Raw genomic sequence first — 24,447 nt, forward strand, 5'->3', positions numbered from 1 at the left:
TAAATGTGAATCAGCAAAGATAGAACTCTTAAAAAAAAAAAAAAAAAAAAAACAAACTTGCCAGGAGGTGGTGACGGCACACCTTTAATCCCAACTCTCAGGAGGCAGAGACAGGCGGATCTCTGTGAGTTCAAGGCCAGCCTGTTCTACAGAGCGAGTGCCAGGACAGGCTCCAAAAGCTACAGAGAAACCCTGTCTCAAAAAACGGAAAAAAAAAAAACAACAACAAACAAACAAGAACAACAACAAAAACCAAGCCATATTGCCAGTCTATTACTGAATTTACTTTTATTGAAAAGCAAACAAAAAGGGGGCAGGTGGACACTAGGGGATATGCATTCCCACCTTTGTGACTAGATAGATTTGTCTCTCAGGAATTCCACTTCTAGGAGAAAGTAGTGGGAACAGCTTCTATTGATTTTATGTGAAATACTTTGTCCTAGTTTGTGTTCCATTGCTATGATAAAACACTGGCCAAAAGCAACGCGGGGAGGAAAGAGTTTATTTCATTTTACAGTTCTTAGGTCACACTGCATCATGAGGAAGTTGGAACAGCAGCTCAAGGCAGGAACCTGGAGGTAGGAACTGCATCAGAGACATGGCGGAACACTGATTACTGGCTCACTCCTCAAGGATCATTCAGCTTTCTTCCTTGTACAACCTAGAATCACCTGCCTAAGTGTGATACCACCGACAGTGAATTGGGCCCTCCCATATCAATCACCAAGGAATGACCTATAGACTTCCCTGTAGGCAAGTTTGATTGAGGTATTTTCTCAATTGAGGTTCTTTCTCCCCAGATAACAGTGGCTTGTGTCAAGTTGGCAAAACACTAGCTAGCATAGTTTCATTCCAGTGTCAGACTGGACAAGCACAGGACACAAGTTTGTTGAGGTCTAGGTTAGAAAAACAGCTTCTGTAGGGAGACTGGGAAGAGGCTGAGAAAGCTGGATCTATGTAGCCCAGGAGGACTTAAAATTCATCATTCTCCTGCCTCGTTTTCCCCAGTGAAGGGACTACAGACATGCACTTTCATTCCCTGATCAAAATACTGCATTTCAGTTATGCTTGAAACTAGAGAGTTAGCAAAGAAACCCAGGGCAAGTATGTCAATGGAGAACTCAAATCGGAAGAAGAGAGATGGGTATGGTGGTGTATGCCTGTCACCCCAGCACCTAAAAGGCTGGGGAGGAAGTTAAAGGCCTTTCTCATCACCGATGGTTCAAGGCTAGTATGGTAGTCTAAATGGGAATGGCTCTCAGAGGCTCATGTTTATTTTTGTCCTTTTATGTGTATGAATGGTTTTTGTTTATGTTTTCATTTTTTCGAGACAGGGTTTCTCTATAGTTTTTGGAGCCTGTCCTGGAACTAGCTCTTGTAGACCAGCCTTCTGAGTGCTGGGTATGTGTGAACGTTTTACTGCCTGTATGTCTGTGTACTATATGCATGCCTGGTGCCCAGAGGTCAGAAGAGGTATTAGTTCCTCTAGAACTAGAGTTATAGACAATTGTGAGCTGCCATGTGGATGCAGGGAATTGAACCTAGGCTCTCTGCAAAAGCAGCCAGTGCTATTAACTGCTGAGCCATCTCTCTAGCCCTGACTCACATGTTTGAATATGTAGCCCCTAGTGAACTTATTTGAGGGGGAATCAGGAAGTGTGGTCTTGTTGGAGGTGTCACTAGGGGCTTGAGGCTTCAAAGCCTCCCACCATCTCCAGTGTGCTGTCTTTGGCTTGCAGTTCAAGATGTAAGCTCTCAGCTATTCCTGCTATTATGGCATCATGGACTCTAACCCTTTGGAACCATAAGCCAAATTAAACACTTTTTCTTATAAGTTGCCTTAGTCGTAGTAATAGAAAATTGACTAAATATAGCCTGGGATACATGTAACACTGTCTCAAAAAACAGAAAAGAACAAATAAAAGGGGGAAAAAGGCCACAAAATAGAACACCAGGAGACCAGACAAGATTGTTCAATGGACTAAAAGGGTACCTGGGAAATCTTGAAAAAGGCAGATATTTACCAAGGCCAGGTGAGAACTGTATCTGTTGCCCTTTGCTTTGGCAGTTTAGAGTCCTTGGGGAGATGGCTACATTTATAAAGTAGTTGCCCTGAAAGTATGAGGATCTGACTTCAGATACCCAGCACCAATGTAAAAACCACATCTATCTATAATCCAAGCACTGGGAAGTGAAGACAGCAGGATTCCTGGGGCTTGCTGGCCGGCCAGCACAGCTGAATTGTGGAGCTCCCTTCTCTATCTGAAAATACAAAGTGAAGGCCTGGAGAGACGACTAGCACTTGCTCTTCCAGAGAACCTGAGGAGCACCCATATCAGGTGGCCCACAGCTGTGTTCCTAGGAATCTGACACTGACACCCTTTACTGGCCACTGTGGGAACATGCGAGGCACATACATGGAATTCACTTATACATACACACAAATGACAAATGAACAAGTTTTAGACAGAGGTGAAAAGCAATTAAGAAAACATCAACATTGACCACTGACCTCAACATGTTCACACACACTCACTCATGCACACTTGTATGCACAAGTACACAAATTCTCCCCCTCCATAAAAAGAAAGAAAGATAAAGAAGTGCCAGCCAGGTATGGTGGTGCATGCCTTTAATCCCAGCACTCAGGAGACAGAGACAGGCAGATCTCTGTGAGTTTGGGGCCAGCCTGGTCTACAAAGCAAGTTCTAGGACAGCCAGCGCTACACAGAGAAACCCTGTATCAAAAACAAACAAACAAAAAAAAAAAAAAAACCCACAAAGAAGTGCCTGGGGAGATGAACCAATAGGGTTTGGGCTGGATAGTGAGATAGATGTCAGAGGTCAGTGTGTTGAGATTTCATTTCACATAAGTGGTCTGGATCCAGCTTATGCTAACTCTTGAGTCAAAAGGCAAATGTTCCACAATTCTGAAGGCAGCTTTTAAACATAGCTGATATTTAATGATGAGTTGCAGGGACAAATGGATTACATTAACACAAACTTAAAAGACAGCAAGGCCTCACTTCATTCTCTTACCACATATTACTGTTATTTTGCCCTTGAGGTTGTTGACATAGTCATGGGTTACAAAAAAACAACAGACCACAAATGAGATTCCATTTCCTACTCCCATCAAGGCTCACAGAACTTCATATATCATGTTTTCCTCCTTCCTTGATTGCAGTTTTTTTTGTTCATGAGATAGGACCTTACTATGAACTCCAGGCAGGCCTCAGGCTCGTCAATCTTCTTGCCTCATCATCCAAGTTATTATTACCTGGGTGCAACTTGCCACACAAGCTCTTTTTTAAAAATTATTATGTAGATGGGTGTTTTGCCTGCATGCATATCTAGGCAACATGTGCATGCAGTACCCGAAGAGTCCTGAAGAGTTACAGGCAGCTGTGAGCTGCCCTGTGAGTGCTGGGAATTGAACCTGGTCCTCTGAAAGAGCAACTAGTGCTCTTAACCACCAAGCAATCTCTCGAACCCAAAGAAATGGTGGATAGTTTTCTTTTCCTTCCTTCCTTCTTCTTCTTTAAATGTAGGAGTGCTTTGTGCATTTATGCCTTCATATCAGAAGAGGGCATTAGATCCCATTACAGATGGTTGTGAGGAACCATGTAGGTGCTGGAAATTGAACTCAGGACCTCCAGAAGAGCAGCCAGTGCTCTTAACTGCTGAGCCATCTCTTCAGACCTGATACACAAGCTTCTTGGCTGTGTATTCAGAGGCCAAGTAAATGACAGTTTCACATCATCTGTTTGTTCTTTTATCATTTTTTAAAAATGTGTGTGTCTGCAACATGAATGCAGAAGTCATCTGATGTGGAAATTGGGAACTGAACTCAGGTCTTCTGGAACAGCAACCAAAAGCTCTTAACCACCTTCCCTCAGGTGCATTCCATTGATAAGGATGCTTAACAATGCAAGGTGCACTTGCGTCAGTCCATTGCATTGCTTCTTCTCTTCTCCACCCCTCTCCATCCCCTCCTTCCTCTGTGAAGCAAGATCCTGTGCAGCTCAGATTGGCCTTGAATTTGCTATGTAGCCAAGGCTCCACATATTGTATCGGCATGTTTGAAGTTCTATACTGTGTACTGCCCATCTCTTACCAATGCCAGCTTTGATGATGCCCTGTCAATAGCGACACCAGCTAAGGTGGGTGTGTTTACATCACAGGAAATAGCAACTATTACAAGTCAGGTGCTTTGGGGCTTATCTGAAGAGTCACTGATTGAATCTTTAATCAGAACAGCAATGCGTGGGAAGAGGGAAAGTGAATACAGATCTTTAGAGGATGATGACAGCTGGGGAACCAGAGAGAGGAGTGTGTGGGTGCTATACCTTTTTCCTCAACATTTTTGTTTTAGAAACAAAGTCTGATAGCGTAGCAGTGTAGCCCTGGCTGGCTTGGAACTCACTTTGTAGACCAGGGTGCCTAAAAATCCCCTAGTGTGGGGGTTAAAGGCATGCTCCACCCTGCCCAACATTTTCCCCTCAACTTTTAAGTTTGTGTTTGCCTCTGCCTCAGGTAGCCCAGATTGGCCTTTCAATATATAAGAGGATGACCTTGAACTTGGATTGTCTTGCCTCTACCTCTTGGGTGCTGGGTTTATAGGTTTATACCACCAAGACCAATAGAACCCAGGGCTTCATGCATGTCAGATGAATATGCTACTGACTGAACTCCACCTCCAAATCCTAACACCTATTTAAAATTTCTCTTATATTTAGACCCCCCCCCCGCCTTCATGTGTGTAAAAGGCAAATGTTTCCCTCAGTGCCACCTGTAGAGGGTCAGAGAACAATCCAGGTGGTCAAGGTTTGCTTGCTTGTGCCTTTTGTCCTGAGCCATTTCAAATATGTATGCATTATTTGTAAGTTAGAGACTTAGAGAACTTGTTATTAGTCCAGGCTGGGCTTAAACTTGAAGCTATACCTCTGCCTCAGTCTCCAAAGTACTGCAATTACAGATGTGAGGCCCACCTTGGCTTTGCATAATTTCAAAACTGCAAGAACAATTTAATGACCACTCATAAAACTGTCTTAGCCTCTTGAGTGCTGCAATGTAAATAAGTGTGTGGAGATCAGTGGGTTCTGGGACTCAGTTTGTCATGCTTGGTAACAGGTGCTTTTATCCACTCAGACACCTTGCCAGCCTAGAATTTGTGTTGTGTGAAGCTATTAATAACAACTTCACAACTACTTGTTCCATCAGCAGGGAAACTAATCAGTGGGTTCCCAGACTCTCCCATTCATTCATGTCCTTTTTCATTTTAATAAACCAGGTGTGTAGGACTCATATCTTTCTGTGGTGGATGTCATCACAGCTGGCTGACCTCTCTGGGCATTGCAATAATCCCATGAGGTACTTAATATTATTATTCCCATTAAACTTTTAAAACTAAGGCTAGGGATATGGATCAGTGGAAATAAGTTCCATTCCCAGCACCCACAAAGCAGTTCACCATTGTAACTTCAGGCCCAGGGGAATTTGACACTCTCTTTTGACTTCCATAGGCACCTGCAGGCAAAGTGCACATAAAGAAATCTAAAAACCATTTTAAAAAGCATTATATTTTGTCTGTAAGTGAAAGATGACAATTTACAGGGTTGGTTCATTCTTTGCACAACATGCCTCCCGGGGATTGAACTAAGGTCAGGAGGCTTGGCATCAAGTACTTTTACCCACTCAGACATCTTGCTGGAATAGAAATTTAGGCTTACTGGGCAGAAGAGATGGATCAAAGGTTAAGGGCACTTGTTGGTCTTGGAGTAGGCTTGGGTTCAGTTCCCAGCACTCACATGGTGGTCTACAATCATCTTTAACTCCAGTTGCAAGAGATCTGACACCCTCTTCTGGACTCCATGGGCACTGGGAATTATTTGGCACAAAGACTTACATATAGATAAAACACTGCTAACATCAAAAATAATCTATGAAATTCAAAAAAACTGTTTTCAATATATCAAATGCTGCATTCACCTTGTGTTAAATTATATTAGTCTTTTGAATTCTGTTTCATTCTGGAGCAGAGACCATGCTAACCTCTCCTCATTCTTGTTAATTTTAGTGTAGGTGCTGCTGAACCCAGTACCCAGCCAGACTTCTCAGAATTTGGCAATGATAAATGGGTGTTGTTTTGAGCCACTAAAGACATAGTAATTGGTTACAAAGAAATAGAAAACAGGTTGGGGGTGTAGTGACTTATTGGTACAGGGCAAGAAGCCTTGGGTTCATCTCAGCATGGAACAGGCAGGAAAAATGTGTGGCAGTGCAGGAAGGACACCTGAGTTCAATCTCAGGGCTCAATCCCTGGGACCCACATGGTGAAAGGAGAGAACCTAATTCATAAATTATCCTCTGATCTCCACCTCCCCATCTTAAAAAAAAAGACTTCACAACATAAATCATGGAGTCCTAATTTGGAACTGGTTTCAGGGTCATAAAACGAACATGTCAACTGGGACCATTGTTTCCACAGCCAGTTTTTTTTTAAGATTTATTTTTTTATACAGTGTTCTGCCTGTATGTATCCCTGCATGCAGAAGAGGGCACCAGATTTCATTACAGATTGAACTCAGGACCTCTGGAAGGGCAGTCTGTGCTTTTAACCCCTGAGCCATCTCTCCAGCCCCAGCCAGGCATTCTTAAGAATTTAACTTTCCCACCCTTTTCAGTTTCTGTATCTCTGGATATCTTCAACTGACCATTTGTGGTTCCTTCCTGCTTACAAGGCATGTACATTTCCTCTATACTTTTCTACATGACCAGAACTGAAGTTGTTGAGAATCTACCATCTGTATCTCAGAGCAGACCTTTTTATTTTGAAGACAAAATATTACTAAGTAACCCTGGTTGGCCTGGAACTATAAAGACCAGACTGGCCTCTTCCCCCAGCCTTTTAATATATGTCTATATAACCCTGGATGTCCTAGAACCATGCCTGGCTTGTGGGAGACTTTTTTTTTTAAAAACTCAATTGTGTATGAGCATGTCTTTCATGGTAGCAGAGGCCAATTTGTGGGAGTGGGTTTTCCTTCCACGTGGATCCTAGGAATTGAGCTCAGGTTACCAGTTGTAGCAAGCACCTTTACACAGTCATCTCATCAGCTCAGAAGTCCTCTTCCTTGAGTTTTGGGAGTCTGAGCTGCAGAGTCTCAGGTGCCCTGGCATCTTCTTTGAGCCCATGCATTCTGTTTATCTAACCAAGTTCCCTGTGTGTGACAACCCTGCAGCCTTCCTGAATGTAGCCATGCTTTTTTTTTTTTTCGGTTTTTTTCGAAACGGTTTCTCTGTAGCTTTGGAGCCTGTCCTGGAACTAGCTCTTGTAGACCAGGCTGGCCTCGAACTCAGAGATCCGCCTGCCTCTGCCTCCCGAGTGCTGGGATTAAAGGCGTGCGCCACCACCGCCCGGCTTGTAGCCATGCTTTTTATGTGTCTCTGAGTTTCCTGAGGCCTTTCAGTCCCTTGGTGGTTGTAGCATTTCCCTTAGGGTAAACTTGGGTCTCATTCCCCCTAGTCCAGCCCTTCTACACTTGCCTGTAGCCAACCACTTGGAGTATGCAGTTCACACTGTTAACCCACAAGGTCTCTCTCCAGGAGGCCTGCCCCGACAAGAAACATCCTCCATGTGTACTCTACCAAATAAGGTTCCCACACCAACTCTCCACTCTTGAGTTTGTTCAACTGGGGAGGGTCTTCAACAGGCTTTTCTGAGTCTTCTTCCCAGTTCTTCAAGATACAATTTCTTTTTTGTTTTTCTGAGACAGGGTTTCTCTGTGTTAACAGCCCTGGCTATCCTGGATTTTGCTCTGTAGATCAGGCTGGTCTCATACTCCCAGAGATCCTCCTGCCTCTGCTCCCCCTCCATACTGAGTGCTGGGATTAACAGCATGCATAACCACCACCTGGCTACAATTTCTTTTCCAGACTTTAGATCCTTAACTCCAGAAAGCAGTACCCACCCCCAAACTCTGGAGGGCTTGGAGGTAATAATGTCTCTCATATCCCAGCCTGGCCTCAAATCTGCTATGTAGTCAAGGATGACCTTGAGCTACTGGTCCTCCTGTCTCTGCTTCTCAAGTATTAGGATTACAGCCACACACTACCAGACTTGCTTTTTGTGGCACCAATCTTAGTCACTGATCTTAGGGGGTCAGATCTTAGTGCATTCTAGACACTCTATCCAAAGAGCCCCATCTCCAACCCATATGAGAGTCTGTGCTCCCAATTACATAACAAGATGGAGAGTTACACTTGCTTTCCTGTCCCCAAAGGAAACAGAGTCCCACTCCATCCCATGGCTCAAATGTGGCCATGTCCAACCCAAAAGTACAGGGAAGAGGTATTGACCATCAGGGCTCTGGGGCTCCTCATGAGGAAGAAACATCTGGGTAGAAATGAGAGGGTGACGAGGAGACAGATACACATCATACCTGGGGTGTCCATGGGCTCCCTCTCTGCTAGGTCAAGGCTGTGGCCTGGTCCTGGCTCACGGAGGGAAGAAGTCACCTGGCACTTTATCCAGCTTTGGAATGCTGACAAGTCACACATGATCACCCCTACACCATCGCATCTCAATGATCCCACTTCATTTATTACCAAAATATCACAGAATTCCAGTCACTGGTAACATACAGTGTTTAACACAAACCTGACACCTGCGAAGGAACTGAGTATTCGGACAAACTGATTTCATTTGGAATCATCAGTTAACGCCCCATACCTCCAAAATACGCTTTTGAAGAGCCTTGGAAACTGAATTAAAATGTCTACACAGCTATGAACAATTGTTTAATAAAACTTTTTCATGTTTCCATTACATGTAAATATATCAATTTGGCATCTCTATAAAAACTCTGAAAATGGTGCAAAAGTTTCATTCTCTTTGAGAAAGCCATTGACAAAAAATATTCACACGTCACTAAAATTTCGAAAAATGGTTCTTTCAAAGCTTCATTAATCTGAAATCTTCTGGATTATCAAAATCTAGGTTTGCTTCTTCTTCCTAAAACACTGAAGAACATTTATTCACAAGGATTTAAAGTAGTGGGGGAAAAAGGCAAACTGGGAGAAGGGAAACAGGTAAGGGCTTTGTCCCTACTTTTTTCTGAAAATTACTTTTAAAGGCTAGTTACATAAACATCCTCAAAAGAACACAATGGGATTCACTTTATTGTTGACTTTGGACAGCAGTGTCAGACTTTATTGAAAACAAACCCATGTAAAAACAAAGTTAAAATGAAAAAAAAAAGGTACCTGAAAAATAAATTATTTCATATAAAACAAATCAATAACTTAAAACATACTAATATACAAAAATGTCTAGCCATCTAGTGTACAACATGGGAATCAGCTGGTAGAAGCCCTCCCCTCCCCCAAAGCAAGCCACTGTGAGGGAAAACAGCATGTGGAAAGAGAGGTGGCCTCCACCAACCAACCAGCCTTCTCTTCTGGGGGAGGGGGAACAGAAAAGCACAGTCCTCTCAAAGTCTCCATCAGCCTAATGTGGATACTTGGCAGCTGGTGACTTACAAGTAATAAATAAATAAATAATAAATATTTTCATGACTGAGAAAAAGAAATTGAACCACATCAGCAAAAGGTTAGGGAAAAATGTAATACAATCATTATTAAAGGTCAAAGGCAGGGGTGGGAGGTGGGAAGTCCTTATCTAGGATGGAAATGCATGCTCTATTGCTCCCCTAAGAATGTGTAAATTCATCAATGTCATTCAACAATATGCGTTCATGACTTTGGGGTGTTCTAGGGAAGTTGGAAAACAGAATTCCTGACCTCTTGAGTGTGATAAACCCCAGCTACCTCAGGTTCCAGTAGGAGAGGCAGTTTCTGGGAAGATGGGAAGGGGTAAGGTTTTGGGATGGAGAAGGCAGAGGCCCCTTTCAGCTTATTCATATTGTCTTTCATCCAATAGAGGAAAGCTGGCTGCACAAAGCATCAAGAGATAAAATTGAGCTGAATCATGCTAACTGGAAGAGCTGTTATTTCAACTTTGATTCCCAAATATAACACCAGACTGGAGTAGGTCACATCCTTTCAACATGTTACGTTATAGACAAATGGCTTCTGTTTGGAGGCAAAGCTGGGCAGATAACTGCCACTGTCTTGGAGGTTCATCTATTTCTCTGACCCAGCAGAATTCCATTCAAATCTCAGCTAGGAGACTTATCATAGCCCCTTATAGCCAGGAGGTCCAGTACCCAGCTGTGTAAGGTTCCTGAACTATTTACTGCCAAACATAGACTCTTTAAAGGTTAAGGCAATTGCAAAGGAGACAGAACCCACTCATTACAGTGGCATCACCCCTTACCTCCCACCCCAGGGAAGTCTGGTTCTCAGTCAAGCAAGATGGTGAGCTGAGCAGAGCAATTAAGTATGGGGAGGAGGGACATACAGTTACAGTACTGCAACCAGAGGCACAGCCAAGATGGCTTGGTACATTACCTAGAAAAGTTTCAGGTAGGGGAGAGAATCACACCAGAAGAAAACAGGTAACCCAACTAGAAGTAGGATGGCGGCTCAACAGATAACCCACTACCAGGGTCAATCATACAGGTCAAGAGAACTCAGTCAAAGCCTCTTTGGTATTGGCTGAACCACATTTCTGATGAGTGAACATTACCTACTCTATTTTTTTTAAACATCAGATTACCAAACAAAAGGAGCTTATCCTGCTCAATAAAAACAGGATGGATTTCTGTGAAAAAAAATATTAAGAATAGCTTCTTGGGTAGTAACTTTTTCTCCATTGCTGGGATGAAACTCAGAGTTTCCTTTATGCTCTGCAAGTACTTTAATCATATACACCTCTGGATTCTGGGATGTCCCCTTTCTAGAAAGCCTATACAAGCCATCATGAACTCTGAGATGAGGCCCAGCACCTAGTCCCTTCATAGACTGAAAACTGCTTTCAGGAATGCCTTTTCAAAACTAACTCTTTCTAGACACTGACAAAGAAAGCCTGTTAAGAAATGCACCAACTTTTATCTAGAACGCTGTTCAGACAGTGGAGACTACACACATTTTCACTCAACTTGAGGCCACCTGCAGAAGCTGGTATGATTTTCCCCTTTCCTCTCATGCTTCAGGTCGGAATGATCACTATAGAGTAAAAAGGTGTTTGTAGGGTGGAGATAGTAGTGACTGAGGTGCTGGCTCTGAGCACCAGGTGCTTTAAAGACACAGTCCCTTTCAGGCCTGGAACACCTGCTATGGCTGTAGGAGTGAGGACAAAGCAGGGAAGGGTCAGATGGGGAATCCCACCTTCACTCAGAAGAATGTTGGCCTGAGAAACTGGAAATGCCTATTTTACCAGAACATTCTGGTGCTATGGGGAGGAGCACTCTGTAGCAACAGAGCAGGTGACCCCTCTCTTTTTTTTGTCAGATCTGGGCAAATGGGCCTTTGGTTCTTGGCTTCAGGTTCTACAGGCTGGGAATTCTGGGAAGAAGTGAGTAGCACTTGGCTCCTGTCAGGTGGGACAAAGCCCTGGTACATGAGGCAATGTCATCAATGGTGGGGAACACTATAGGGAAGACAGGGAAAGGAGGCACGGGGAGGGGATAGGCAGCCTCAAATTGTCCAAGGGTTTCTGACACGATGACATGCTTTAGAGATGGCTGTGCTTGTTGCTCAGTTTTCCACTTAAATAAATGAAACAAAATAGCTAAATACGTAAATAAGTAAACAAATATATAAATGATGCCGTCATATCATGATATGATATCAAAACCTAAGTACTAGCCTGCTGTTACATACTCCAGGCTCACATCAAAGTGAAGAGCTGCCAGTTAACTGAGCTAGCCTGTTCTCATTCTCTCCACATGCTAATAAAAATCAGAGCACGTTTCTGAGGGGTGCAGGGGTCAGGCCTTATCTGCTCTGAAGGCCTTCCCTCTGACTTTTCCTACCAGCTCCCGAGTTAAGAACCATTGATCCACAGCTGTGTTTCTACACCTTAGATCCAGAAATGCTTTTTAAATTTTCAGGCAAATGTTTAAGGTCTGACAGACTCCTCCCTGAATGCTGGGCTGTCTGTGCCTTCCCTAGCCAAAAAAGAAAGAAAAGGTAAAACAAAAAACAAAACAAAACTCGAGCAAAACAAAATCAAATTTAATGGTCTTAAATGCAAAAGTAAAAACAAACAAAAAACACAAAAAAGCAAAAGAAAATTAACAGAACAGAACCCCAAACGTCAAGGCAGTTATGAAGAGAACTTTGAGGGTTAATCCTTAAAACTACAAATCAAAGGTTTTTGTTAATAGATAACTGGCAAGAAGTACTTTTCTGCTGAGTGTCCATACAAAAGCAAAATTTCAAAACAAAATCTAAGATTGGAAAAAGTCTAGTGCTCACAAGGAGGGATGCGAGAAATACAATGCTCAAATGTTTCTGTGTCATTAAAAACAGAGCTGTCATTGTGCATTCAAGATAGGTTAAATGGTCTTGGAAACTCGAGAGGTTGCATGAACAACAGTATTTGATGTGTGGGCACCATGCATGCAACGTGTGGACAGACACTCAGGATGTCAGAGGAGTGGGACATCTTCAGGCATGCCTGGAGCTCAGGTATGACTCTGGAATATACTGGAGCTGCCCTGAAACTCTTTGGTCCGTTCTCATTGGTGCCTGGGCTTATAAAACACCTTTGTGTCCTCTGGAGGGCCTGGCCAAGCCCAACATGTGGAACCCATCATCCTCCCTGGGGAGGGTCCATAGAGTATGGGCTCTGCTGCTGCTGCTCCCAACACCATAGAGCCAGGATTGAGTGGACAGGAAGCAGCAGTGGGACCTGCTGGGGAGGGCAAATTTTCTGTCAACTAAGCAGAAATTGCTTAAAATGGTGAGGCAGTTGAGAAAACACACTCTCCATCTGTCTAACATCTTTAGGTTAAGAACTAAAACTAAGAAGAAGAAAAAAATAAGATTTTTGTTTTGTTTTAAATCTGGTCTGTGGAGATATCAAATGAAACAGGTGTTAGACAGTCTTAGAAGTTAAAGCATGCTTCAGTTCCACCACCATCCAGAGGGACTGGTTAGTCAATGCAATCTATTTAGGTTTCGGTTTAATATATACTTTAAAGGAAATAACTTAAGGAACTTAAAATTGGTCTAACATTTGTGGGATTTCAAGCATTTGAACATGTTGGTTGCATCCCAGAGTATAAAAACCTTTTGCACTTCTCATTTAGACTAAGACAAACACTTGTGAAAATTGGCGCAAAATGAGTTGTACACTAACAAAAAAGTTTCAACTTCTTCACTCTTAATTATCTATTCCGTACAAAAAAAGAAAAAAAGAAAAGAAAAAAGAGAAGCATGAGCGAGTTATTTGTGGGACTTGTTGGTTTTGAAAGAAACCTGTAAAATTTTGTCCCCCAAGCGGTAGCCGTTCAGACTTGCTATGGCCATTGCAGCTTCTTCATAGTTTGTCATGGTCACAAAACCAAACCCTTTGCACTTGTTGGTGTTGAAATCACGAATCACTTTCACATTGGTGACTGCACCAAAGGGGCCAAACATCTGCCAGAGGATCCCCTCATCAGCGTCTTGCCCAAGGTTGTAGATGAAGATGCACCAGCCCGAGGAAGCATTGCCGGGGACATTGACACCAGAAATCCCACTCATGTGATCTACACCCATAGGGGAGAACCTAGCAAACAGAGAGCACACGTTCAGGTCAAGGTTAAGGCCAGTAGTGTATCTGCACAGGAGGGATAAAAGGGAGGAAGGATAGGCAGGCCGGGATGATGCATTGATGTAAGGATACTGGGCCTCTCACTGTTCTACACAGCCAGTTCTTCCTCTAAGTTACAGATGCTCAAGGCTGGGGTACCACGAGAGTCAAAATGACTTAAAACGTATTAGCTGTGTAAGGTAACAATGTTCACTGTGATATTTTCTCCTTTGTTATCTTCTTGTCCCATCTTCTCTCAGATCCTGCCTTCTTCCCAAATAGCTCCTTCTACTTTCATATAATTTATCTGAATTTGTGCACATAAAACATACACTGTCTGCACCTCTGGGTAACTCTTGAAAGGAATCTAGCAAAACAGTGGTGGGTCAGGACCCATTCTGTGAGGGTCCGACTGAGACACCCAGCTCCTGCCAGCTGACAGCAGCAGCACCACCATGTCTGCTGTATGTGTGCAGCTATGTGGGATGCCTTTAGTTGTTTCTGAGACTTTCCCCATTTTACTTTAGTTTTTGTGTGCTGGGGAAGGAACTGAAGGTGGGCACTGACCACAAGTCCAATCCCGTATCCCACAGTGAAATCCTGGAAGTTTCTTTCACATGCTCCAGTGCAGCGGACAGCACCCTTTGTGTTTACAGCAGTCCATGTAGGGGATAGAGGACACTCCCTGCCTCCCCCAAGTTTAGTCCCTTTTCATTGCTTTCTTGTCCTTTGTTTTTTCTATCTCCCCAAGACAGGGTTTCTCTGTGTAACTCCTGGTTGTCCTGGAACTTACTCTGTAGACCGGCTGGCCTTGAACTCAGATTTGCTTCTGCTTCCTGGGTGCTGGGATTAAAGGTATATGTCACCACCTCTAGTTTTAGTTCCTTCTCACAGTGATACTTCTGCCTGAGGGGTCAAAGTCCTGTACAGGACACAATAACTCCTTTCCCCTAGCTTTGAACTGGCTCAAACCACCCCACAAGGACCAGGTCAAGCTCCCGAGGCCTATGAACTCAGTAGACATGAACAAAGCTAGAGGAGTATCAGTAACTTGACAAACAATGAGTTTTTCCCACAGTGAAACATCCACCACCACACCCATTCACGTACCTACCTCCTCCCTAATCTCCCCACCATACCCTCTATTTTTCTATTTCTTTCTTTTATTTTATTTTATTTTTTTTTATCAAGAAAGGGTTTCTCTGTAGTTTTGGAGACTGTCCTGGAACTCTGCTCTGTAGACCAGGATGTGGTCACAGGATGCCTGTGAGTGCTGGGATTAAAGGCGTATGCCACCTCCATCCCGTCTATTTTTCCATTTCTTTTGGGCAATAGGTATCTTACTCTACAGCTCACGCTGGCTCAGGATTCACGGTCCTCTTGCCTCAGCCTGAGGGTTAGGACAACAGGCATATACACTATTCCTGGCCATAGTAAACTGCTAAAAATTGTGGATAAAAAATGTGAATGAAAACATGTAGCTGCAGTGATAAAGATTAACAAGAATAATAAAGAGTAAGCTCTGTTGCCCTCTGTAGGTATTTTTTTTTGGAAACAAAAACAAAAACAAAACCCCACAAACGGCTGGAGGGAAAGTTTAGGAATGTTTGAAGACATAGATAACATCTCTGGAGCAGCATACAACCAAAACGGGGCTGTGGGACCCCATGGCTACTTTACTTTCAATGTGGTAAAAGAAGGCTTCAGGGCTAGTTTTAATGTGGTGAGAAAGAACCAAAATACAGTATCTGTTCTGGTTTTAAAAACTGTGAGCACTGGTTTCAATAGCCAGCAGTAGGATACTGCAGTGGTCAGACGGCCTTCTGTGGTCCAGAGGCAGTCTTAATGCAGAAAGACTATGGTATTGTTGATGTGGGTGGTAGGATGGTACCCAGGTGCCTCTAACATACTAAATTGAGTTGGCTTTCAATGAAAACTAGAAAATTGCACTGACTGTGGTTCCAAGCCACCTAGATTTTCATGTGGCAACTACAGCGTGCCTTTTATATCTATAGGTTCTCCATATGCATTTCATTTTGTTTTTTTTTTTTTTTTTTTTTCCCCCAAGACAGGGATTCTCTGTAGCTTTGGAGCCTGTCCTGAACTAGCTCTTGTAGACCAAGCTGGCCTCAAACTTAAGAGATCCGCCTGCTTCTGTCTCCAGAGTGCTGGGATTAAAGGTGTAGGCCACCACTGCCCAATTTGTTAATTTTGAGACAGGGTCTCACTATATGTAGATTTAGCTGGCCTGAAACTCACCACTATGTAGAACAGGCCTGGTTTGAACTCACAGAAAGCCATCTGTTCTGTTTCCTGAGTACTGGAACTAAGTGCGTGCCAGCAGACACAGAGACTCCCCCCGCCCCGCCTCACCCCCCCAGCAGGGTCTAATGTAGCCCAAGCTGGCCTCTGACTCCCTATGTAACTAAGGATAATCCTGAACTTCAGATCCTCTTGCCTCCACCTTCCAAGTGCTAGAATGACAGGTTTGTACTAAAACACCTAGTTTATGTGGTTCTGGGAATGGAACCCAGGGCTTCATACATACTGGGTAAGCATTCTTCCAATCAAATGATGTCTTTAGCATTCACATCTGCAATTCAACCAATTCTGAATCAAAAAATATAACTGGGGGAGGAGGGATCCTTTGCAAAACTCCCCACAATTTTCTACCTGTCTTAACCATGGACAGATTTTTGGGTCACTACTGTCTGAAGAGTATAGTATACTATAGTATACTGTTTCCATGGTAATCACAGTGTCAGGTATAAATCATGTGGAGATCTGCAGGTGAGCTGAAGAGAAGATGTGTATGGGATCAATGCAAACACCACTCTATTTTATATGTTGGATGATTCTGAAATGTGAGATAGGGATGTGAGGGGGTGTCCTAGAACCAGCCCTCTAATGAACACCAAAAAATGACTATATACTGAAAACACCTAGGGGACTAGTTTACTGTCTTTTAAGATTCTCCTGCCTCAGCATTCCCAGTCCTGGGATTTCAGATATGCATCTCTAGTCCAGCGAGAGTGTCATTCACAGGAACTGCTCTTGTTGGCTGGACTTCTTGAAGCTGAGAGCTTTTGGACACAAATATCCATCTTTCTCATTCTCATTTCTTAAGGAGATCACCCTCATCGCCTCTGATGGACAAAGAATCCTGTTCTGACTGTCTGCTCTCTGACCACCTGGGCCTGTCTTTCGTTCCTTATCTCTGTCACATCCAAACCCTGGTCCTCTAGCATCTTCTGGTCTCGTCCCTGAGCAGCTCTTCATGTTACTGTCTGATTACTTAGTTGGAACCGCTCTAGTGGCTTTAGACTCCTGAAATGACCTGATTCTTTCCACATACCTCTCCAGTCTGCTTTTAAACCAGGAGGTAGAGGCAGGTCAGCTTTGGAACCAGAGCCAGGCTGAGGACTCTACATGGCTATACTATGAAAATAATCTCCAAGACAGCTTATGTAGAAAGAGCAGGATCTACTCAGCCCCAATGCTTAAAACAAAGATGAGAAATCTACAGAATGAAGCAGAAAACAAAACAACAAAAACAAAACAAAACAACAAAAAAAAAACCCAACTTTATCCACCTAAGTCGAGCTTTTGACACCCTGACAAAAATGAAGAAAATGGCACCTTAATTTGGTTTTTTCATTGCTCCTAAGGCAGTATTAACAGTCTGAACTGACATCTCTGTCAGTGATTCTAAGCTGGTTTTGTTCTAGCTGAGTCTGGCAACTGACATTTTTAGTAGAAGACAAAAGAATTGAGGAAAGCAGCCTTTCTTCAGGTCAGGGCCTTTAAGCAGCAGACACCTAACACTCAGCTATAAATATGACCAAGCAGCTTCAATATAGTATGGCAGCCCTAGCACATCACAAGTAGGATGCAGCAGCAGCAGCAGATTCATTTGCTAGAATTCAAGAGGAGGAGGCAGAAGGATCAGAAGTTTAAGGCTATTCTCTTTCTCTCCTCCCCCACACCTCCCCAAGTTTATCTGTGTTGCTCTGGCAGTCATTGAACTCACTCAGTAGATCAGGCTAGCCTTCAACTCAGAGAGTGCGTGGAATTAATGGCATGCTCCACCAGGCCTGGCTCTAGGCCATTTTTATCCATTAGCTACATGGTAAGTTCTAGGCCATCTTGGCCTATAGTAAACCCTGTCTAAAAAGGAAAGAAAAAATAGACAAGGAAGTCACATGATAAAGGCTTGCTTTAAAGTCAGTGATCAAATGTATGAAACTTATAAATAGGTCTTGCCTAAGTACATGCTGACTGCCATCTTTTCTCACAGATATAGGGTTTTTTTTACATAGTTTTAAAATATATGCATTTATTTTTTTATATGTGTGTGTTTTGCCTGCATGTATGTCTACACACTATGTATGTGCCTGGTGTCCCCACAGAGCAAAAGAAGGGATTGGATTCCCTTGTACTGGAGTTACAGACAGTTGTGATACAACACCTGTGTGCTGGGAACTGAACCCACATCTTCTGGAAGAGTAGCAGGGCTCCTAACTGTTGAGCCATCTCTCCAGGTCCAAGATTAAAAAAAAAAAAAAAAAAAAAAAAAAAAAAGAAAAAAAAAAAAAAAAAAAAAAAAAAAACAAAAAAAGGAAAGAAGGATTGCAATTCCTGCTGAACTATTCCAGTAATATGACTTCATATTACAGGAACCAAGTACTGGAGCACTACCAGAAGCCAGTGGAGTTGGTGCCACCTTTTCAACTCCGATGACAGACAATGCCTCAGTGGATGTACAGTTGGCCCCCTGCAGCCATGGGCTATCTGTGGACATGACTCACTATAGTCTGGATATACCTGGGAAAAAAAGAATCCATATTGTCTGGGTACAGACTTGCCATTATCCCCCAGTTAACACATCACAGCAACTACTTCACAGTACTTAGACTGAACTAGGTATGAAGAATTATCCAGTCTATAGGAGGACATGTGTAGGTGATGTGCAAAGAGAGATGTGTCATAAGAGAGCTGAGCAACCTTGTACTTGGTGCCTACAGAGGACTTGGAACCCACTCTCTGACCACTGATATTAAGGGTCCATTGCAATATTTTCCTTTTCCTTGAAAATGTTTTTGCTTTGTAGTCCAAGTGGTCTTTAATTCTTGATTCTTCTGCCTATATCTTTCCCGTGATGGAACTGCAGGTGAGACACCATGCCTAGTGTAGACACACTTCTAATAGAGGTGAGGACAAAGCTAGAAAAATTGACTGGTAGGATCAGTCTAGCATTCTCTGAGAAGTCCTCTCAACACAGGGCTATGTTTAGCTTGAAGGAGTAGTGTAACAGGCTACGAATAGCCTACCAGGATGTCAACCTCTGGACCCACCTGAATCTTTGCGCCTGGTGGTGCACAGGGCCTCCAAACCGCCTAGCAGGCGAGTGGTACAGCTGCGAGAGGAGAGCCATGTTTTTGTTCTGGTTGGGATTGGCTGCAAACTTCACTGTGATGGGCTCGGAGGAACCTGGGGGTTTATGACCATTGAAACTGGTAATTGCCTCTTCTGCTTCCGACCGTTTGTCAAACCGGATAAACGCAACCCCTCTGGATAAACCTTTTTAACAAACCAACAAAAATGGAGTTAGGGGGAAAACCTTAAGGACAGAAAAATAAAACTGAGAAGCAAAAGTCAAGTCTGTAGGCTGTGGTTCATTCAAACCAGGCACCTACATAATGAAATAAACTGAAAACAACTCCAAATATGCAAACAAATGAATAAAGAAAACAATGACTAATCAAAGATTAAGATTTCAGATTCTCTTTCTAGCTGAAGCAATGATTCCTTGGGAGGAGCAAAGGGGTAAACTCTGCTCTGAAGTACATTCAGAAATGGGTGATGGCTGCAAACACTGAAGAGTTTGTTAAGAAAGTATTAAGGTGCCAGCCTGTCTTAGTGACATCTTTGAACTGGATTTCTGAATGTGGTCTAGAAGAGAAGGCTACCCCAATCTGACTAAATATTCTCATTCACATGACCAACTAAGGCTAACCTGGATGGGGGTGATCCTTTTCTAGGCAGACATTTTTCAGTTTGAGATAGGGCTGGCCTCAAACTCACATGTTGCCTATGATCTTGAACTCCTACCAATATTTTATTGTTTCTACCTCTTAAGTGCTTCAATTTCAGGTATGTGTCACTATACCTAGCTTACGTGTGCTAGGGACTGAACTCGGATCCTTCTGCATGTCAGGCAACCACTCTACTAATGGCACTTTATTCCTGGTTTAGGCAAAGGCCCTTAGCGCACAGTTAAAGAGTAACAATAATGTCCTAGAGTCTTCGGTGACCTGTGAAGTGAGCATGCTGTCAAATGTTCTCAAGTCTCTTTCCACATCTTGGTACTTTCCCTACACTTCTTAGAAAGAACTCGAAATGCTATGTAATTCATGTGCACAGCAGCCAGGGATCTTATGGATTCTTTCTTCTGGGTTCAAAGGCAACATTGCAAACCCCAACAAAGCTTAACCCCTACTTAAAATGCATAGCATGCACTGATTTAGTGACTTCAGACCTAGCAATATGCCATGCTCTGATTATGATATTTGAGCTCATTGCTCAACACCTGAAGGAATACCTGAAGACCAATCCTTGTCAGCAGGTGTTGTCTGTTTTACTCTTACACAGCAAAATTGACAGCTTGGTTAATCCTGGAAAGCTGAACCCTGACCTAACTTCAGGCCAGTATGATTCAAAGTTGTGGTGGGTTGGTACAAGGTCACCTTTGGAATGACTGTCATTCTATTTCTTACACCTGTGACTAAGCCGAGGAAAAGCCTGTGTCCAAGAATGGCTTCTTTAGTTTTATGCGATTGCTTTTAAATAAAAACTACCTGAAAGAAAAAGGGGATAACATCTTATGAAGGAGGTAAAAAATCCATGTCTGATGAATTCATACTGCTGAAGATGACTCTGTGATTTGGGCTTTACTTTATTTTTAAATAAAAACAGATTTTTTTCCACACAATTAGTTTTATTATGGTTTCCCCTCCCTGCTCCCCTCATTCCCACCTGTAACTTCATGCTTGCTTTCTCTCATTTTAGAAAACAAACAGGGAAATAAAAACAAACAAACAGGAAAAGAACAAGTATTATGAGACAAAAAAGTTTCAAAAATATCACTGAGTTAGTTTTCAGTTGGCTGTCTACTATGAGGCATAGGGACTGCCCTTAATTGTGGTTTATACAATGAGACTCCATTAGAGAAAACTAATTTTTCCTTAGTGAGATGACTGCTTGGTTAGGGATGGGAGATAATGTCCACTTCTCTCTCTCAGTTCTGACATCAGCCAGCTTGGACCTGATCTGTGAGTTCATATCATATGTGCCTAAGTCCTGCTGTGTCTGGAAAGCATGGCTTCCTTGGTGTCTTCCATCTCCACTGTCTCTTACTGTGACTCTTCTTCAGAAAGTTTCCTGAATTGGGCTTTCTTTTTGCTAATGTTTTCAGGATTAACAACAGAAACCAAGAACTGGCACAACTTCCAGATGTGTGAACTAATCACATTCACAATTATGAATAAAAAACAAAAACAATAAAAAATAAAAACTAGTTCTAATGACTATGGGTGTAAATATTTTTTAAAAGATTTATTTATTTTATTTTATATATGTGAATGCTTTGCCTATGTATATGAATGTGTATCACTGTGTGCTTGGTGTCTGTGGAGGTCAAATGAAGATATCCAATACCCTGGAAATGGCAGCTATGAACTGCCATGTGGATGCTGGGATTGAAAATGGTTCTTTGGATGAGTAGCAACTACTCTTAACAATTAAGCCATCTCTCCAGCCCTACATGAAGATCCTTCTTTTAGTTTCTCTGTGTAACAGCCCTGGCTGTCCTGGAACTTGCTCTGTAGACCATGCTGGCCACGAACTTACAGAGATCTGCCTCCCTCTGAGACTAAAGGTGTGAGCTTCCACTGTCTGCTTCATGAAGATTCTTAAAAGAAGATCCAGTTTTTCTTCTTTTTTAAAGGCAGGGAGGGTCCTATCACACAGACCTGAATGGCTTCAAACTCACTGAGACCCATTTGCCTTGGCTTCCAGTGTTGGGATTAAAAATTTGTGCCACCATCTTTTTTTTGTGCTGTTGTTGTTTTAAACATTTATTTAGTCATTGTATGCACACTGTATGCATACACATTCAAGTAGACAACACTCATACACATAAAATAAAAATGTACTTAAAAAATAATTGTGGTGGTTTGAATGAGAATGTCCCCGCAGGTTCATATATTTGAATACTTAGTCCCTAGTTGTTTAAACTATTTGGGAAGGATTAGGAGGTATGACTTTCTTCAAGGAGGGGTGTCACTGGTGGAAGGCTCTTTGCCTTGTGGCTATGGATCACAATCTAAGCTCTCAACTGTTCCTTCCCTCTGCCATCATGAGTTCTAACCCTTTGAAATCGTAAGTCAAATTAAGTCAGAGGATAATGTGAGGAAGCTGGTCCCCTTCTTCCACCACATAGAGCCCATGGATTGAATTTGTTTCTCAGACTTGTGGGCACGTACCCTCACTTACTTAGTCACCATGCCAGCCCCAAATGCTATTCTGTTAAGTACTTTATTTTTTTCCCCCAGGAATGAGACCTGGGTCCTTAATCATGGTATGCAAACTCTACCACTGGGCCATGGTCCCACCCTTGCTTTTCTGAACTTTAAGTGCTTTTTATCCACAGAACTTAACACAAGTCTTCCCTTTCCATACCCTTCCCTTCCCTGGGAATGTTGGGCATCATACAGTCTCAGCAAGAGTAGCCTCTCTTTGCAGCAGAAGCCCTGAAGAGCAAGTCATTATCTTTTTACATGGCTTCATCTGTGGAAGGAGGGCTAGGGAAGGGAGGGGAGTCCTGCCACATTCTTCTTGCTTAGATTGTAGTGTCCTTTGCTAAAGTGGTCGAGAAACAAAGTGAAGGCCAAGAGTAAAGTGTGAAGTCATCCTGAGTTCATGCTAATTAGGGAGAGAAGGTGATATTGTGGTATATCTCTCGGACAAGGGAAAGAGACAAAATCCCTACAAACAGATGAGGGAGCTGACTGTAGAGGTGACACTTTCTGCATGGTAGGGCCAACTATGCCAAAGAAGCAGAGGTGGAGCCTCTAGGAAAAGTGGTATGTTCTTGGGGATGGGGTTCTGTTTCAGTTTCCCACACCCAGCAATGCTGGGTCATGATTGATATAGGAGCCATATGCGATCTAGGGAGGAGGCTCAGGGAGAGGAACCTGTGTTGGCTTGGTCACCCACTGGCCAGTGGCTCACTGCTTCTCTCAACAGGTACTTCAGGAACTACTGACAATGTTCAATGGAAACGGGGGGTGGGTGTTCCTGCTCAATAAATACTTAGTTTGCTGATCATCCAGAGAAAGGGGCAAAACTGTGTGAGGGAAACTAGGCCTTTCTGCCATAGACTGCTCAGAGTAGTTGTTTACACCAGGCTACAAGGTCATACTCAGAGCTCCTGTGACATGTACCTGGAAAGTCTGCAGTGAGCCTGAGCTTGAGACAAAGTGAAACATCAACCCTGTGCAGTCATCAAAAGTGCCACACACAAGTTGCTCTAACGACTGAGCCATCCAAAGCCAAAGCATGGGGCACCAAGTCTATGGAGAATGTGAAGGGGAGAAAGCAAGAAAACAAGCAAATCCACACAGGCCTTGCTCAGTCTCAGAACAGACTCCTTCTTTCTGGTGCCAGCAAACTCCCATTCATATTGCAGAGATAATGGGTAATGATGCCCCCAGCTGGAGCTGTATGTATGGTTGGACTAGTAATGTATTGGTTTGGTTGGGACGCAGCATGAGCATATGTGGTAGTGCTCAGCATTTTTTTTTAAGATTTATTTATTTATTACATATGCAGTGTTCTGTTTGCATGTATACTTGCAGGCCAGAAGAGGGCACCAGATCTCATTATAGATGGTTGTGAGCCACCATGTGGTTGCTGGGAACTGAACTCAGGACCTCTGGAAGAGCAGTCAGTGCTCTTAACCTCTGAGCCATCTCTCCAGCCCAGTGTTCAGCATTTTTATGTCTAGTCTCTCCACACAGTTTGGGGTCCAAGATATGGTCTGGGAGGGACCCACCAAGAGGTCAGGATGGCAGAGACAAGAATTTACTGCTTTCTCTGGAAAGGAGCATCACAATCATGAAGACTGAGGAAGCCCACCTGAAACAGCCAGTGGTGTTGGCTTCAGCTCACTACAAGGTGGGGTCTTGGGACTCTAAGAGGAGACACACTGACACCATGTATTTGTAGTAAGAACTGCAAGTGACAGGTGAACAGAAACCTTTCCAACTATTCCCAGGGCAACGAAAGCTATCTGTGGGTACAGAGAAGATGCCAGAATTTTGATATTTCTCCTACAAATGCTAGCCTAATGCTGGGTGGCTTCTTCTTTTTATTTCTTTTTTATTTTTTCTGAGAGAGGGTTTCACTATGTCACCATGGCTGGCTTGACACTAGCTATATAAACCAGGCAGATCCCGAACTCAGATCTACCTGCTTTTGCTTCTCCAGTGTTGGGATTAAAGGTATGCACCATTAGCCCTGTCCCCCAGGACTCTCTGAATGCTGGCTCACTCCCCTAGCCAAATCAAATGAAAACTAATGTCCAATTTGCCCCCTTCTGGAGGCTAATAATATTTTTCTATCTTCCCTAGAACACCTGGTTCTATGCTCAGAGAGAAGCCTTTGTTGCCTATCCTAGCTCC

General features: G+C 43.1%; 1 protein-coding gene across 2 annotated transcripts in view; it reads right to left on the reverse strand.

Annotated features, from left to right (window-relative positions):
* Window positions 1–12,120: 12,120 nt before the first annotated feature.
* Window positions 12,121–24,447, reverse strand: part of Elavl1 (ELAV like RNA binding protein 1) — a 43,727-nt gene continuing 31,400 nt past the window's right edge. For both annotated transcript variants that reach the window (XM_038346887.1, XM_038346886.1), the window contains 2 exons: window positions 19,060–19,285; window positions 12,121–13,681 (listed from right to left, as the gene is read on the reverse strand). In XM_038346887.1, the coding sequence (XP_038202815.1) occupies window positions 13,357–13,681; window positions 19,060–19,285 (551 nt within the window). In that variant the 3' untranslated portion in view covers window positions 12,121–13,356. The remainder of the gene's footprint in view (window positions 13,682–19,059; window positions 19,286–24,447) is intronic.

This window comes from Arvicola amphibius, chromosome 10 (genome assembly GCF_903992535.2).
Source record: "Arvicola amphibius chromosome 10, mArvAmp1.2, whole genome shotgun sequence".
NCBI lineage: Eukaryota > Metazoa > Chordata > Mammalia > Rodentia > Cricetidae > Arvicola > Arvicola amphibius.